Source organism: Elephas maximus, chromosome 5 (assembly GCF_024166365.1).
Source record: "Elephas maximus indicus isolate mEleMax1 chromosome 5, mEleMax1 primary haplotype, whole genome shotgun sequence".
Classification (NCBI taxonomy): domain Eukaryota; kingdom Metazoa; phylum Chordata; class Mammalia; order Proboscidea; family Elephantidae; genus Elephas; species Elephas maximus.
In genome coordinates this window covers 98,334,975-98,349,502 of record NC_064823.1, presented here as the reverse complement: position 1 = coordinate 98,349,502, position 14,528 = coordinate 98,334,975, and the positions used below count along the sequence as shown (strand labels likewise).

General features: G+C 32.9%; 1 protein-coding gene across 12 annotated transcripts in view; it reads left to right on the top strand.

Annotated features, from left to right (window-relative positions):
* Positions 1-14,528, top strand: part of ADGRL3 (adhesion G protein-coupled receptor L3) — a 945,099-nt gene that overhangs the window by 836,894 nt on the left and 93,677 nt on the right. For all 12 annotated transcript variants that reach the window (XM_049886210.1, XM_049886209.1, XM_049886208.1 and 9 more), the window contains 2 exons: positions 8,190-8,399; positions 10,675-10,895. In XM_049886210.1, coding sequence (XP_049742167.1) covers positions 8,190-8,399; positions 10,675-10,895 — 431 coding nt within the window. The remainder of the gene's footprint in view (positions 1-8,189; positions 8,400-10,674; positions 10,896-14,528) is intronic.

The window sequence follows — 14,528 nt, the reverse complement described above, 5'->3', positions numbered from 1 at the left end:
CCTACAATAATTCTTTCCTGGATATTTAAATTTTTAGGGTGTATTATTGTGTGTTTTTATGACACATAAATGTATGACTGTTAAAAGTTAAGTAAACAGAATAAACACATTTTTCTTATATTTAATAAAAAATAACTATGGGATACTTTTGTTTGTCTTTTTCCATCTTTTATGTGAGGGCAAAACTTAACACAGTCAGGCATAAAATTTACTTTGACTTGCAGTTCTGTTCTTCTCAAATCCACATTTCATTGATTCTTGGTGTCATAGAGCAAAGCCACAGTCTGCATAATGTAAAAGCAGAGAGTTTTATTGAGGAATTAAAAAAAAAAGTGAATTGGTAAACACAATGTTGAGTGTACTCTCAACCCAGTGTTCCCATGTGTCTTTCCAGTTAAGGGTTTTTATACATAGAGAAATGAAGGAAAGGTTCAGTTCAGGGTTAATTGTAAATAAGATCAGCTTCAGTTTGAAGTCTTTTGAAATGTAAACGTCAACTACCTAAATAGGGAGGAGTGATGGTAGAATTGTAGTCATGTTTATGGACAGCCCTAGTACTTGGCTACTAACAGGAAGATCACAGTTCACATGTACCAGCCGCTCCTTGGAAACCCTATGGGCCAGTTCTACTCTGTCCTACAAGGTCAGTAAGAGACAGCGAGGGTTTTGTTTTCTTTTTTCTTTTTTTGGGTGGGGGGCAAGTGGGATTCGTGATTATAGTTGATTCTGGAGCAATCTGTTCACATATTCTTCTCAGATGGTTTATATCCTGACTGGTTTGGTTAGTTATGAACACATTCTTCCCAAGAACAGTCATTTACAACTTGACATACTCTTCTTAAATGATTTTACATCCTGACCTTTTTTTTTTTCCTGGGAATGTGTGTTGGCCCATCATTCGGTTTGCTGAGGGTGCTTAAAATTCTCTCATTCTTTTCTACAAGTTACTTATCTATTGGCTTCAGCAAAACATAGTAAAAACTTACAGAGAAGTAGGCTGTAGTTTTCAAGAAGAACCTATGCTAAAAATCGAAATAGAGACTGACATTGGGCAGGAACATAGCTCTTTCCTATTAATCAGGAGACTTAATTATTAATTTTATGTGCTCTTATTCACTGGTATAAGTTTAATATGATGACATCAAACTAAATAACTTCTTAACAAAAATATTTGAGCATGGAATACTTAAGATTTTACTTAATATAACAGCATTTGTTGTGCTAATTTTCTTTAAATTTTTCAGTTGATCACTAATTCCTTTTTGGTTAATACATTTTAACCTACCTGCTGTTATAGCTGTATCTGAGTTTAAGTCTCAGCTATAAGGTACTTAGTTTCCACATTTTCTATTTACTTCTCTGTCTCATTATGGTACTTATGGATCTGGTTCATCAAATATATTGAGATTTTAATTTTTTTTTTTTTATTCGAAGCAAGAAAATATGTAATAACTTAAAATGTGCTATGTCATGCTTCTGAATCCTAAGATTTTGATGAATATGTTCTACTGAATACAAACAGCGGTTGTATGTGAATGTTTTCGTGTTTTCTTACTTGGCAGCATTTCCCTCTTAGCTGTGAAACCTGAAAATATTTATATTGATTTTTCAATTTGACATAATTTGAAAAGTATTGGTGGGTGGTTTTGAGTTATTTACTATAAAAAAACCACAAAGAATAAAGTCATAACTGTGTTGCTCAACTGTGACTTTTATTCTGTTCTGCAAAGGAAATCCTAATTTTCTCAGACCATTGAGCCCTTCTCTTTCCCAAGGGATTTCGGAAGGACCTTTGTGTCTGATGACCTGTTTACCAAGAGTTAGAGTAATGCCAGGAATATATTTCACAGTTCACACAGCATTTATCAGAAAATAGGCCTTTGGAACCTTACTGGCTTCGGTGAAAACCATGATTCTGATATGTTAGTAGCAAAGCGAAAACTCATCCATTTGGGGAAAAAAAAAAAAAAAAAGCTATATTAGCTATATCACAAATATTTCAGAACAAGATAAGTTTGAGAGGCAATTTTAAAATATCATTGTCCATTAATGAATCCATCTCAATGTTATTATAATGCATTATTATGCAGAAAGTAAAACAGGTCATTGATAATTACTGGCCTGCAGTTAATAATTATTATAAGATGATTATTCAATAAGTGTCCAAAAAATGCAACTCTCTAAAAATATTTTTTAAAAAGAGAAAATCTTCCAGAAGCATTTGAAATTAATTCCTGTAGTTTTTTGTTCCATCTGGAAACACTTATGCAGTTAAAAAAAAAAAAAAAGCTATTTCCCCATCTTGCGCAGCTGACTTGCTTTTTGCACAATAAAGTTAGAAACAGCAAGATTTCCACACAAGGTCTTAGTATACTCAGATTGCATTATTTTTAAATCATAAGACCCAAGTAACTGTCCCTATTCCATGAGCTTGCACATGGTTTCATTAAATGTACCTATTGGTACATTTGAGATTGTTATATTGACAGAGTAGCTTTCACAAGATATCATTGTTTAAGCCATCTTTTTTTTTTTTTTTTTTTTATTTCTCTAATGTGGCACTCATTTTGTTGTGGTATTTGAGTACTCGGTGAGGTATCCATAAGTGACAGGACAAGGCAGATTTGTTGAGGTGAAAATAAATGGGAAATTCAGAGACTATGTAGGTGTTATAAAATATTTGACACTTTTTAACAGTAAAAGCATTAAAATATAAACTTCAGAGAAAGCCTAAAAACCAAGTATTGTTTTCATAATTTTTCCCCCCATAAGAAGGGTAGAATCATTGAATTTCCTGAAACTATATTTAGCTGAATCATTTTGTCATTTTGCTCTAAGATTTTCTCACATGCCTTCCCATTCCCTATAACAAAGCTAGTATCCTTAAAGTTTTAGAATTTTTGCTTATTTTTAGTTTCGTATAAGTTTTCCAAGCAGTCCTTTGAAATAAATTGAACTGGTCTGTGGTGTATATCCTAAAAAAAAAAAAAAAACTAACGATATAGCTTTCTTTCCTACTTGATTTTTCTTCTTGTTATAAATTAAAGAATAATATATAGATAAAATTGAGTCCCTTCTTACTTTATTATTTAAAAGTCATAAATATAGTTGTACAGTACAGGTAGTCCCACACTTACAACAGGGTTCCATTCCGACAATTCCATCATAAGCCGGTTTTGACATAAGTCAATAGATCATTTTATTTTTTAGTTTTCATTATTACAGCCTTTTATTATTTTTTTATTATTATTGTCATTTGGGGTTGGAAACATTACACATAAACTTACAGATAGAATGACATCAGCAAATTATGCAGTGCAACATTGTATGTAGTCATATTTTTAACGACAAGATGGAAAAAAAACTGGACATTATAAGTGCAGATCTTCTTAACTCAAATACCTTGTAAATTGGGGACTCCCTGCAATGAACATAGAACCAAATTCTAGTTAAAATCTTCCTCTTTTATATCTTATAGGTATATTGTAACCTTGATTTTCCAGTAGAACAAATATCACTAGTAATATAAACTAAACTGAAAATGTTATAATGTAAAATTAGATAATTTATTAATTGTTTGGAATATATTTGGTGTCCTTAGTTAAAACAAAGTTACCAATCACATTATTATTATTATTCTGTTCTACCCTATATTATCAATACAGACTTTTCATTATTTTAATGATGATTGTTATCAAACAAGAAAAAATTACAAGAGTGTTTTCAGATTAAAAAAAAAAAAAAGAAGAGATATTGGGTTTCCTACTTTCACATATATTAATTACTTATCACAATGACCTGATGCCTCTATTATTTTGTCTCATGTAGGTGAGTCTGCTCGTATTCAAAGAGATAAAATAAAGTTTGTTCAGGGTATAAACTACTAAAGTAGAGCAATAGGGTTAAACTCAAGTCATTAGATTTCTATCCTTATTTTAAAATTGCAGTACTTATATGCATAGTTGTGATTCCATTGTCATTATTGTTCTAAGCATTGGCATTACAACATATCTTGAGATATTATGGTATAACAATCATCTCACTCTTTAGCTCTAATTTTCTTTATCTTTTTACTCAAGATTTTAGAGCAGATGATTTAAGAACCAGAGAATCCTAAGGACTATATATGATACAGCTTGTAGTTTATAATCTAAATCCATGTGGAAAAGGAGGATAATTGAAGAGATTCATTTGTTCAATTAGCACATTAATTGTGCATCTGCTCTGTGGTACACATTATTCTAGCATCTGGGATATATTGGTAATCAGAGTAGATAAAAACAACTTATTTTACTGTAGCTTACTTTCCAGTGGGGGACACACCCAATAAACTAGAAAAATTAATAAAATACATAGTTTAAGTAAGTGCTAAAGAGAATAATAGTACTGGAGAAGGTATGCAGGAAGTCAGAATAGGGAAAAGATGTTTGCAATTTTACATAGGGTGACTCAGAAAAACCTTTTGTGGGAAGGCAACTTTTGAATGAAGAGCTGAAGAAAGGTAGTGAGTATGCCATGCAGATACCTTTCAGAAAAGCATTCTGGTCCAAGGGAATATCAAGTGCAAAGGAAGGTGCACAAGGAGGCTGGAATGTGCTGGCATATTAAAAGAAAAGAGAGTCTATTGTGGTAGAATGAAGTGAATGAGGGGAAGAATGAGAGATGAAGTTACAGGGGGGCAGATCTTACAGGACCTTACAACCCGTTGCCATTGAGTCGATTCTGACACATAGTGGAGTAGATAGAACTGCCTCATAGGGTTTCCAAGAAGCAGCTGGGGGATTCAAACTGCTGACCTTTTGGTAAGCAGCCAGGCTCTTAACCACTGTGCAACCGGGGCTCCTCAGAACCTTATAGGCCTTTGTAAAGGCTTTGGTTTTTACTTTGATTGTGAGAAAGCTACTGGAAGTTTTGAACAGAGGAGTAATGTTCTCTGATTTATATTTAAGTTTGATCTTTGTTGAAAGAGGTGTGAGGATCAAAGTAGGGAAATCAATTAGGAAGCTATTAAAAACAAAAACAAAACAGTTGGCTTTATCCAGTTGGTACAGTAGAAGTGCTGAGAAACCTTCATATTTAGAATATAGGGCCTACAAGATTTTCTCATAGATTAAATGTAGTATGTGAAAAAAAGAGAAAAATCAAATATGACTCTATAAGTTTATGGCCAGAAAACACCTCAAAGAATGGAGTTGCTGGTTACAGAAAGGAGGAAAGAAAGGAAGCTGTAGATTTTTTTGAGTGAGGGGAAAGGCAGTATAAGATCAGGGGCTCAGCTTTGAACATGTAATATATGATACCTTATTAAACATACAAATGGAAATAAAATGGATGCTAAAGATACACAGACATAAAAGGGGTAAGCTTTAAGGCATTTCATCTGATGACCAGGACTATATTCATTCAAAACCAAATACGTATTAAATATTTTTTAATGTGTCAAGCACAGTACTCAGTGCTGGGATACAATATTGATAAGATGGACATGATCCCTGATCTCAGGGCACTTATATTCTTAGTGATGTATAGTTTGTTTTATACATGATTGAATTATGCAGTGCTCACAATCTTGTAACCTTGGGAATATGAATACTTGATCCATTCTCACAATTATACCTAGGAATTTTACTCAATTGACCATCACAATGAAGGGGGTTTCACCATACACTGGCATCCTGGAAGTTCCACTATGGCAGACTAATATTAGCATTTAATGTTTGGTTTTTAGTCATCTTTTTGTTTTGCTGATAATATTTAAGTGGTGGATTGTATTTGAGGGTTGCTGCTATCTTAGTCGAATATACATATGAATATTTGGGTTGATATTTTCAGAACTAGACTGTCATACATGAGAGTGAGTTAATCACCAGGCGTTTTTATTCTGTGTTAGAGTAGTATGTACTTTTTCTACTAACATTTTGAAATCTGGTATTCTTCTCTTAATAACTCTTCCTGGGGTTTTTGAAGGGCCTAGGAAGACAGAGTAAAGTATATATTTTTCTAATAATGCAACTACCCAGACAAAGACAATTTTTTGGTTTCATTTTTTTTTTTTTTCTTAGTGTTTTAGGTCTTTAGGATACATTTGAGAATGTATTATACCTGCCGTTTTTTCCATTATGAAGGACTGCTGTGCTGAACGTTGGTGCTTGGCACTCAATCACAGCATCTCTCCTTTGACTCAAAGATGAGAGCAAATAGCCCTCTGTTCAGGGAACCAGGTAGCACTAACCACTCTCCACTCTCAAATAATAAAATGATTTAAGCTACCGGAGATCCAACACTACTTAAGTAGTGTCTCTTGGTGAACAAAACTGTTAAAACAAAATTTCATGTGGTTTTCTTTCATGATTTGAGCGCCTTCTGAGAAATATGTCTAGAGTTATGCAGGAATATTTCAAAATAGTTTCACTGATAGTGCTGTAGCAGAGTTCATCAAAAAACAACTGTGAAGCCATGTCTGGCAGTGAGAGAAGTGCTGGGATTCAGGTTACAGCATGGTGACTCACTTCTAGGAAGAATTTCCACATTCAGAACAATCTTTGAAACTATAAAGATTGAATAAAACAAATGAAATTGGAAAACCTGGATACTTACATATTTGTAAAATAGAATAATTTACTGGGGGCAACAACTGACTATAATAACTGACATTATAAAACAAAAATCATATCTGGTTTATACTATTGAAAAATGTGTCCATTACAAACATCTTATTATTAACTCAAAAATTTCCCATGCACATGTTTATACCTTTATTACTTATGCATATACCCATAAAAAATCAGTATCATTGATTTGTGTGTTTTATACTTTTATATATGTGATAACATACTGTATACATATACTTTTGCCACTTAAATCTAATTTTAGATTTTTAAGAAATATCTATGTTGATATCTGTATGTCTAGTACCTTGATTTTCTACTACTCTCTAGAATATCATCTCTTTAGAATATCATTGTATAAGTTAGCCATGATTTATTTATCCACTCCCCAACTGAAGGAAGTTAGGGTGGTGTTTACAGCTTTTCAAGAATCCTAGAGAAAAACGAATAGTTGACAGTCATGAACAATTTATCAACTCAGATCTAATATTTTGAGACACTGATGTATCAGGCCATTAGAGATTCTAAAGCTACACAGAAGTGGTTTTGGGTGGAGGCAAACTACAACTGGATGAAATTAGAGTTTTGAATTTGAGAACAAGGATACTCAGAATACTGTTTATGGAGTAAAAAAATGTAGTTTCAACATCCAAGTTTACATGAGCAGTTTTTTTTTTCTCAGACCTGCTATCTGTTTTATGCTGCTATCTGGTTTTGTAATTATAAATATTTATTTTCTTTCTTTATGTAACCAGCCTATTCATGCAGTACTCTTCAAGGATCAAATTCATGATTTCCTTAAGCCATTCAATAGGAATGCAAATCCAATGAACGTCCTTATTCTTTTAGATTTTCCACTTTGTAAATGGTATACATTTGTGATTGGTAGTCAGAATTAACTAGGGATGTTTATAAAAATATATGCTTCAAAATTTTGATAAGGTATTTATAGGACAGCAGAATTATATTTTTGATATCAATCCCTAGGTGATTCAAAATCATCTCAGTTGAGACACCATTTCCCTAAGTGCATAGCTTAACTTTTAAGATAGTGTAGCATTTCCTAGCCTGAGTTGTCTGAAAATTAGTCCAAAAAAGTGATATTTTTTTTTTTTAAAAAAAAGAAGTTTTTGTTTAAAATCTTTGGCCAGAATTAACTTAATCTGCTTCAACTTTTTATATCTTGAAAATATAAGTAGCTAAGAAAGGCTCAAACACTGCTGTCATCGCTGAGTATCAAACTGATCTGCGCCCCAGAGAAAAGAGAAAATACTTTATAGCGACCCTATAGGACAGAGTAGAACTGCCCCATAGAGTTTCCAAGGAGCGCCTGGCGTTTTCTAAATGCCGACCCTTTGGCTAGCAGCCGTAGCACTTAACCACTACACCACCAGGGTTTCCATTGTCTATGAAATAGAAAACCCTATTTTGGTTTGAATAATTTTTAACTTATTTTATTCATTATGGGTGTGGAGGATATTTAGTACATTACTAAAACCATACATTATTTGTGCCTTTATAATACTTTATATATTATTTTTGCATAATTGGCAACTAATGGCTTTTTTGTTGTGTTCCCAGCACAGCGATGCCGTCCATGACCTTCTTCTGGATGTGATCACATGGGTTGGAATTTTGCTGTCCCTTGTTTGTCTGCTGATATGCATCTTCACATTTTGTTTTTTCCGTGGGCTCCAGAGTGACCGTAACACCATACACAAGAACCTCTGCGTCAGCCTCTTTGTAGCAGAGCTCCTTTTCCTGATAGGGATCAACCGAACTGACCAACCAGTAAGAAACTTATGTTGATATTAGTCAAAGATTTCTTTACTTCGAACTTTCTAATATTGCAATATTCTTCTAGTTGTCTGAGATAGATACTAATTTTCAGGTGTTATTTAGTCATTTTTCTTGTCCCATTCTCATAAAGAAATAATGAATGTTATGGATGAAGCATATATTCAGAACTTCTGTATTATAAACTTGCCTTTCTAAAGACTGCCAGTTTTTCATTTTTTTTGTTTTTGTTTTTGTTTTCCTTTCTTTATTAATCACAGATCAAATATTGAGGAAAGTTTAATCAAATTAGGGAATGGAGGAATATCTTTTCTAACAGTATAATAGTTATTTTTTTGTGGCTTGTAAGATACATTTGAGGGGGAAAAAAAAAAAAAAACACCGGACATTGCATTAAGAACTGCATGTCTAAAAGAAGTGTTTTCTAATTGGCATTTCATAAAACAGTACAAACTGCTGGTCATTTTCAGAATATATCATCTCTTTTCAAATTTTGTTTGATACTTTATATTTGTTTGAGTTCTGTTCACATCTTTAAGTGCCAACTCCATGCTTTACTGCTACCCACAATTAGTCAAGTACAGAAAGAAGGAAGGAATGGAAAAAAGGGAATAACACTAGCCTACTGCTCTTAGAAAAACTAAACAGAAGCTATAAATAAGAGGCAATATCTAATATGTTACACAGATTTTATGCCCACTTATTTTTGTGAGCCCCTTTATTATGTTTACTTAAGATTCATGCACATGGTACAAGTTTGCTCTCATGACTAAAACTGCAAATGAAAAGAAGACTTTCATTTTTTAGAAGATTTGTGGGCATAATAAATAATTCATTCACTTAATGCTGTTCTTTAGTATATGTCCATATGTATACAGCATTTTACAATAAAAATGCAGTTGATTCATGTTGTGATTACACATTCATGATTAATGGCTATAAAGGGTGCAATTACGGTGATTATATTCTTAATTGGTTATCACATACAAATGTGACAGCTTTTCCCATAAATGCATACATATGAATAAGCAATCAAAGTAAACATTTCTTCCTCCACAAATGTAAAGCCTCTGATAACAAAAATTAATAGTTGAAGTTCTAACTCTAAAAAGCAGGAAATGGAAAATTTGTTATTTTTCAAGAAGATATTTTATCCTCTTGTTAACCTGCATTCAAATGCTGTGTGATTTCTTTTCATTTAGAAACTTTTTTCTTTTGTTTGTTTGTTTTCTGATGTTACACATGGTATGATAAAGTTCAGCAAATATTGCATAACTAATTTCTGACAAGTAACATAAAAGAACAATTATTGATATGACAAACTTTGGAGTACAGCTTAACCAAACTTGTTTTTACTCACTGCTAGTTAGGTGTTCTCTTCCTGCATCCCACAGAGGATTTCTCTCTAGACGCTCAGACTTTGACTTCCTTCTCCCTCCTGTCATCTCTCTAACTCAATGAAATTGACCTGCCCTTTGTCTCATTTCTTCAGGATCATATGATCAATGAATCCATAGTAATCCGATAATTGCAATAGTTTGTTGACCTTTTCTAGTAGAACAGATTTTAGTTCCTGCTTCCTGTAAATAGTGAAGAACTCTAAAGGAATGAGAATTTCAGGAACTGACATAAGAATAAAAAATTAATTAATATACGGTCAGCTGAACCTTATAGTACATTTCAAAGAAATCAGAGAAAGAGCCCACTTTAGGAACCCTGTATTTTAACCACATCTGTTTTTACACTTGTGTGCTGCTTGAACGTGTCAATGCCACTTTAAATCCTTTCTGAAATAAGGCAAGGGTGAAAAAAAGCAATTACTAATATTTAATTAATAATCTCGTCATAAAAGAATGTAATTTATTTTGCTGTTTAAGAGCTTGTGTTTCTCTTATTTTTATAGTTTTTTCTTTCATTTACAATGAAATAATAAAATTCCCTGCCATGTATTAAAAATATTTAGACTAATCTCAGTAATAGTTTTAATAGGCCCTTAGGATTTTTTCCAAATATTATAATTTTTCCTTATTATAATGCTATTCTGTCATGCATAAACCATAAGTAGTAATAAAAAGTTAAGTACAGTTTTAAAAGTTCTTATTTAATTCAGTTTTTAATATGTATAAGTTAAGAACCTTATCTAGATTTTTCTTTTGGAAACCTATTTTATTACTGTAATCTTAACAGATATTTATTTTAAGTTTATGGTAGTTGACAAATATTTTATTTGGTACAGTTAATTGAATGAATCCTTTGGTGCTTTCTCTAGATTGCCTGTGCGGTTTTTGCTGCCCTCTTACATTTCTTCTTCTTGGCTGCTTTCACGTGGATGTTCCTGGAGGGAGTGCAGCTCTATATCATGCTGGTGGAGGTTTTTGAGAGTGAACATTCACGTAGGAAATACTTTTATCTGGTTGGCTACGGAATGCCTGCACTCATTGTAGCTGTGTCAGCTGCAGTAGACTACAGGAGTTATGGAACAGATAAAGTGTGAGTTACTTTTTTTTTTTTCTTTTTAAATCCAGTTGAAAAAAAAGCTTTGGATGTTCTTGGGAGCTAAGGTCCTTATATTACCTCACAGCACCGTAAGAAATGAAGGAACTAGAAAAGCCCCTGGCATTGTTAACTTTTCTTTGTCCTGACATGTCAGTTCTAGGTTCCTGGAAAGATTTATATCATAGGAGTAGGAACAGCTTGTGGGTCCCCCCCTCCTTTTTTCTATGTAGGAGTGAGATTATAGTGATTAATTTTATTTTCAGTGCAACCTTATAAATTGGTGAGACATACATGTAAAGATATCCAGCATATTGGAAAGGGGTTCAGTGGAAAATATTTTTATAATATACCTAAGTGTAACAGTTGGGACACTGAGACTGAATGGATTATTCATTAGAAAAAGATTAGGAAGAAGACAAGGATAGATCTCTCATGAATATCCGTATTAGGAGATGGGCTAAGGAAGGAATATAAGAGAAGAGGTGAGAAGAAGTAAGGAGAGCTTAGAAACAGAGCCAGGACATTCAGGGCTAAGGAGGATGAGAAGAAAGTTTCAAGAAGGAGGGAGTAACCCATGCTGTTTCGTGTCAAAGATAATTCAAGTAAGATAAACACTGAAGAAACGCCTTTGACCTTCCTAACAGCTATTTTGCTAAAGCTCTAGAAGAAGAAGCCAAATTAGAATACCATTTTGTAGGTAATAGAAATCTACCTTTCCTTAGAATCAATAATATGTAGTCTCTTGTAACTTTGTTAAAGCTTTGGACATCATTACTTTAATTTCCTGCACCATATCTGGGAGCTCTCATTTTCTGACATTATTATGTGTGGGAATAGAGACTAATTTATTTCCCAGGCACAGATTTAAAACAAGCCTTGGTAATAGTTTGGTTATGCAATTATGATTTTTCCCAACACAAACAGAGGGTAAACAGATTTTGGAAAAAGAAAGGGGAGATGAAAGAGAGAAAAGAATGGGGAAACTGGCATTAAATTCGATCACAGAGAGGCATAGAGCGTTGCTGTGTTTCATTTGTGTGTTGTAAATAAATTGTCCACAGAGGCCTTCAGAATACATGGAAGAATGTTTAACTTTTTCCTTTTGGGAATTCATCCAACCCAACATCAATACAGTGCTACGTTGACCATTGAAGAAGCAAGTGTTGAAATGAGAAACATTATTCAGTAATTTGTGTTTACTTGAGGAGCTGAAATGAAAGGATTGTGTTTCCACCAGGGCTTTAATCAAGATACCTTCTCTAACAAAAATACAAGCCAATGAATTTTTACAGTAGTCATAGGATTTCTGCATATAGAATTATATATCTTGTTCCTCATTATCAAATCTGTCCTTGCGTACCAGTTTCTGTTACTGTCTTTTTTATTGCCTTTGTTTTATTTTAAAGAGCATTTCCCACTCTCTGTTCACATGATGCTTTTTTTCATGTAACTCTATCCAAAGTTGTTTCTCTGTTGTTGCAGTTTTGCTAGTGTTGCCTTCTTATGTGTTTCATTGATTTTTATACAAATACATATAACATAGCCTAAAATAAAATAGAATTAGTCATACTTTAGAGAAATATAGGCTATTTCTTGTATATTCTTATTAAGCTCAATATAACTTGTCTAACCCATTGCCATTGAGTCGATTCTGACTTATAATGACCCTAGAGGACAGAGTAGAACTGCCCCACAGGGTTTCCAAGGAGCAGCTAGATTCAAACTGTGACCTTTTGGTTAACACCCTAAGCTCTTAACCACTGTCCTACCAGGGCTCCAAGCTCAATATAGTGAATTTATATGATTTGAAAGTCTGTTTCACTTATTTTGGAACCTCATGATTATTAAATTTGTACCTCTCAGTCTTACCCACTTAGAGTACATCAAGAATAAAGCTACTGAATATATATTATAATAATCCAAATAATATATATTTCTCCCTCTTCTCTCTTCTTAATATACTTAAATATATTTTATTATACTGACATTGAGGTTTTATTTCTCAAGCTTTTAACAATAATATTAGTTTACATTTCTGGAAACTAGAGAATCATTATCAATATTTGGAGATAAAATTAGACTTAAAATTATTGTTATAGGTTAAATAAATGTTATTTTGATGTAGATAAAGGTAACTATCATATTTCATCTGGCTGATTATGATATATTTTTCTATGAAATTTTATTAGGGCTGTTGAATTATTACGTACAAAACATGTGCACACAAAGCATACATAAGTTGATTTTGAGAAGTTGCTTAGTTCGCCATCAATTTACAATGCCTATTTTTTTATATATATCTTATTATTATTTAACAAATTTTGTTTAACAAAATCTTTTATCTGTGATGACATCATTATCAAGAATGTACTTAGACTAACATTAGATCACAATAATCAGACATTTAAAAAATCAGTTCAAGAGACCAATACAGTCATTTTGTTTAAAAGATAACCCTCTGCTAATGGACCCCAGGACTAAATTGCCCTGTTAACAATCGATATCTATTTCCATTTTATATCTGTTTTTGTATCCTCCCTTGATATCTCTTATATTATTATTCATGTGAACATTCAGCGAAGCCATCCAATACAATAGTCAGAAGCTTAATTATGGCAAAGACTGGCATTGACTTAATAATAATTCAAACAGAACTAATTTGGAAGATTAGTGCTGAATACTTGGATTTTATGACCTAAAACAAATCAGTTCATTTAAACTTTCATTATCTCAATATTATCAAAAAAGGCAAACTATTTGAACAGTTAATCTTTATTTAAGGAAAGTAATCACTTTTACAGTTTATAGTACTTTCCTCAGAATCTCAAGTGTATAACAGAAAAAAAAAGTGGTTATGATCTTGGGTGGACTGAAAATAGGTTAAGGCGAAGAGGGAGCCCTGGGAAGAGGAAAAGCCCAGAGACTAGTCTAAGAATTAAAATCTGGACTAGAAAATTAATAAGGGGTTTCTAAAACATGTGGATTAGGTCATGAACATGTATAATTGCTCAGAACATCCTTGAGTACCAGAAGAATAGTCAGTTCTTAAGAATAATTAAAATCAAGTTTTATGATCTGAAAATTATTACAGATCATCTATTAAGTCTTTCTTTTTTCTCCCCAGATCACTAGCTTAAGAGCAGCTCTAAATGGGGTAGTTTTTCCTCTGTTAGCTAACATCCTGAATTTCTTTATTTTTACTTCAATATTTATTCAGGAATAATATTTTGGGTAGAAAAATGATCATTTATTTTTTAAAACTTAGATTATACTATTATTTAAGAAAGAGTCTAAACAAGGAACATTGAACTTGATAGCATCTGAAGATTGTATCCACAGATTTACTTAATATATGTGTCCATAATTTCTAACACTTCAGCCCACTCATAGGAAATCGTATATTCATTCATTTGGAGTACTTCTCTAATTGACTTCTGTATAACCTGTTACTGCTGAGTCAGTTCTGACACATGGTGACCTCCTGTGTTTCAGAGTAGAACCGTGCTCCATAAGATTTTCAATGGCTGTGATCTTTTGGGAAACCCTGGTGGCGTAGTGGTTAAGTGGTACGGCTGCTAACCAAAGAGTCGGCAGTTCAAATCCTCCAGGCGCTCCTTGGAAACTCTA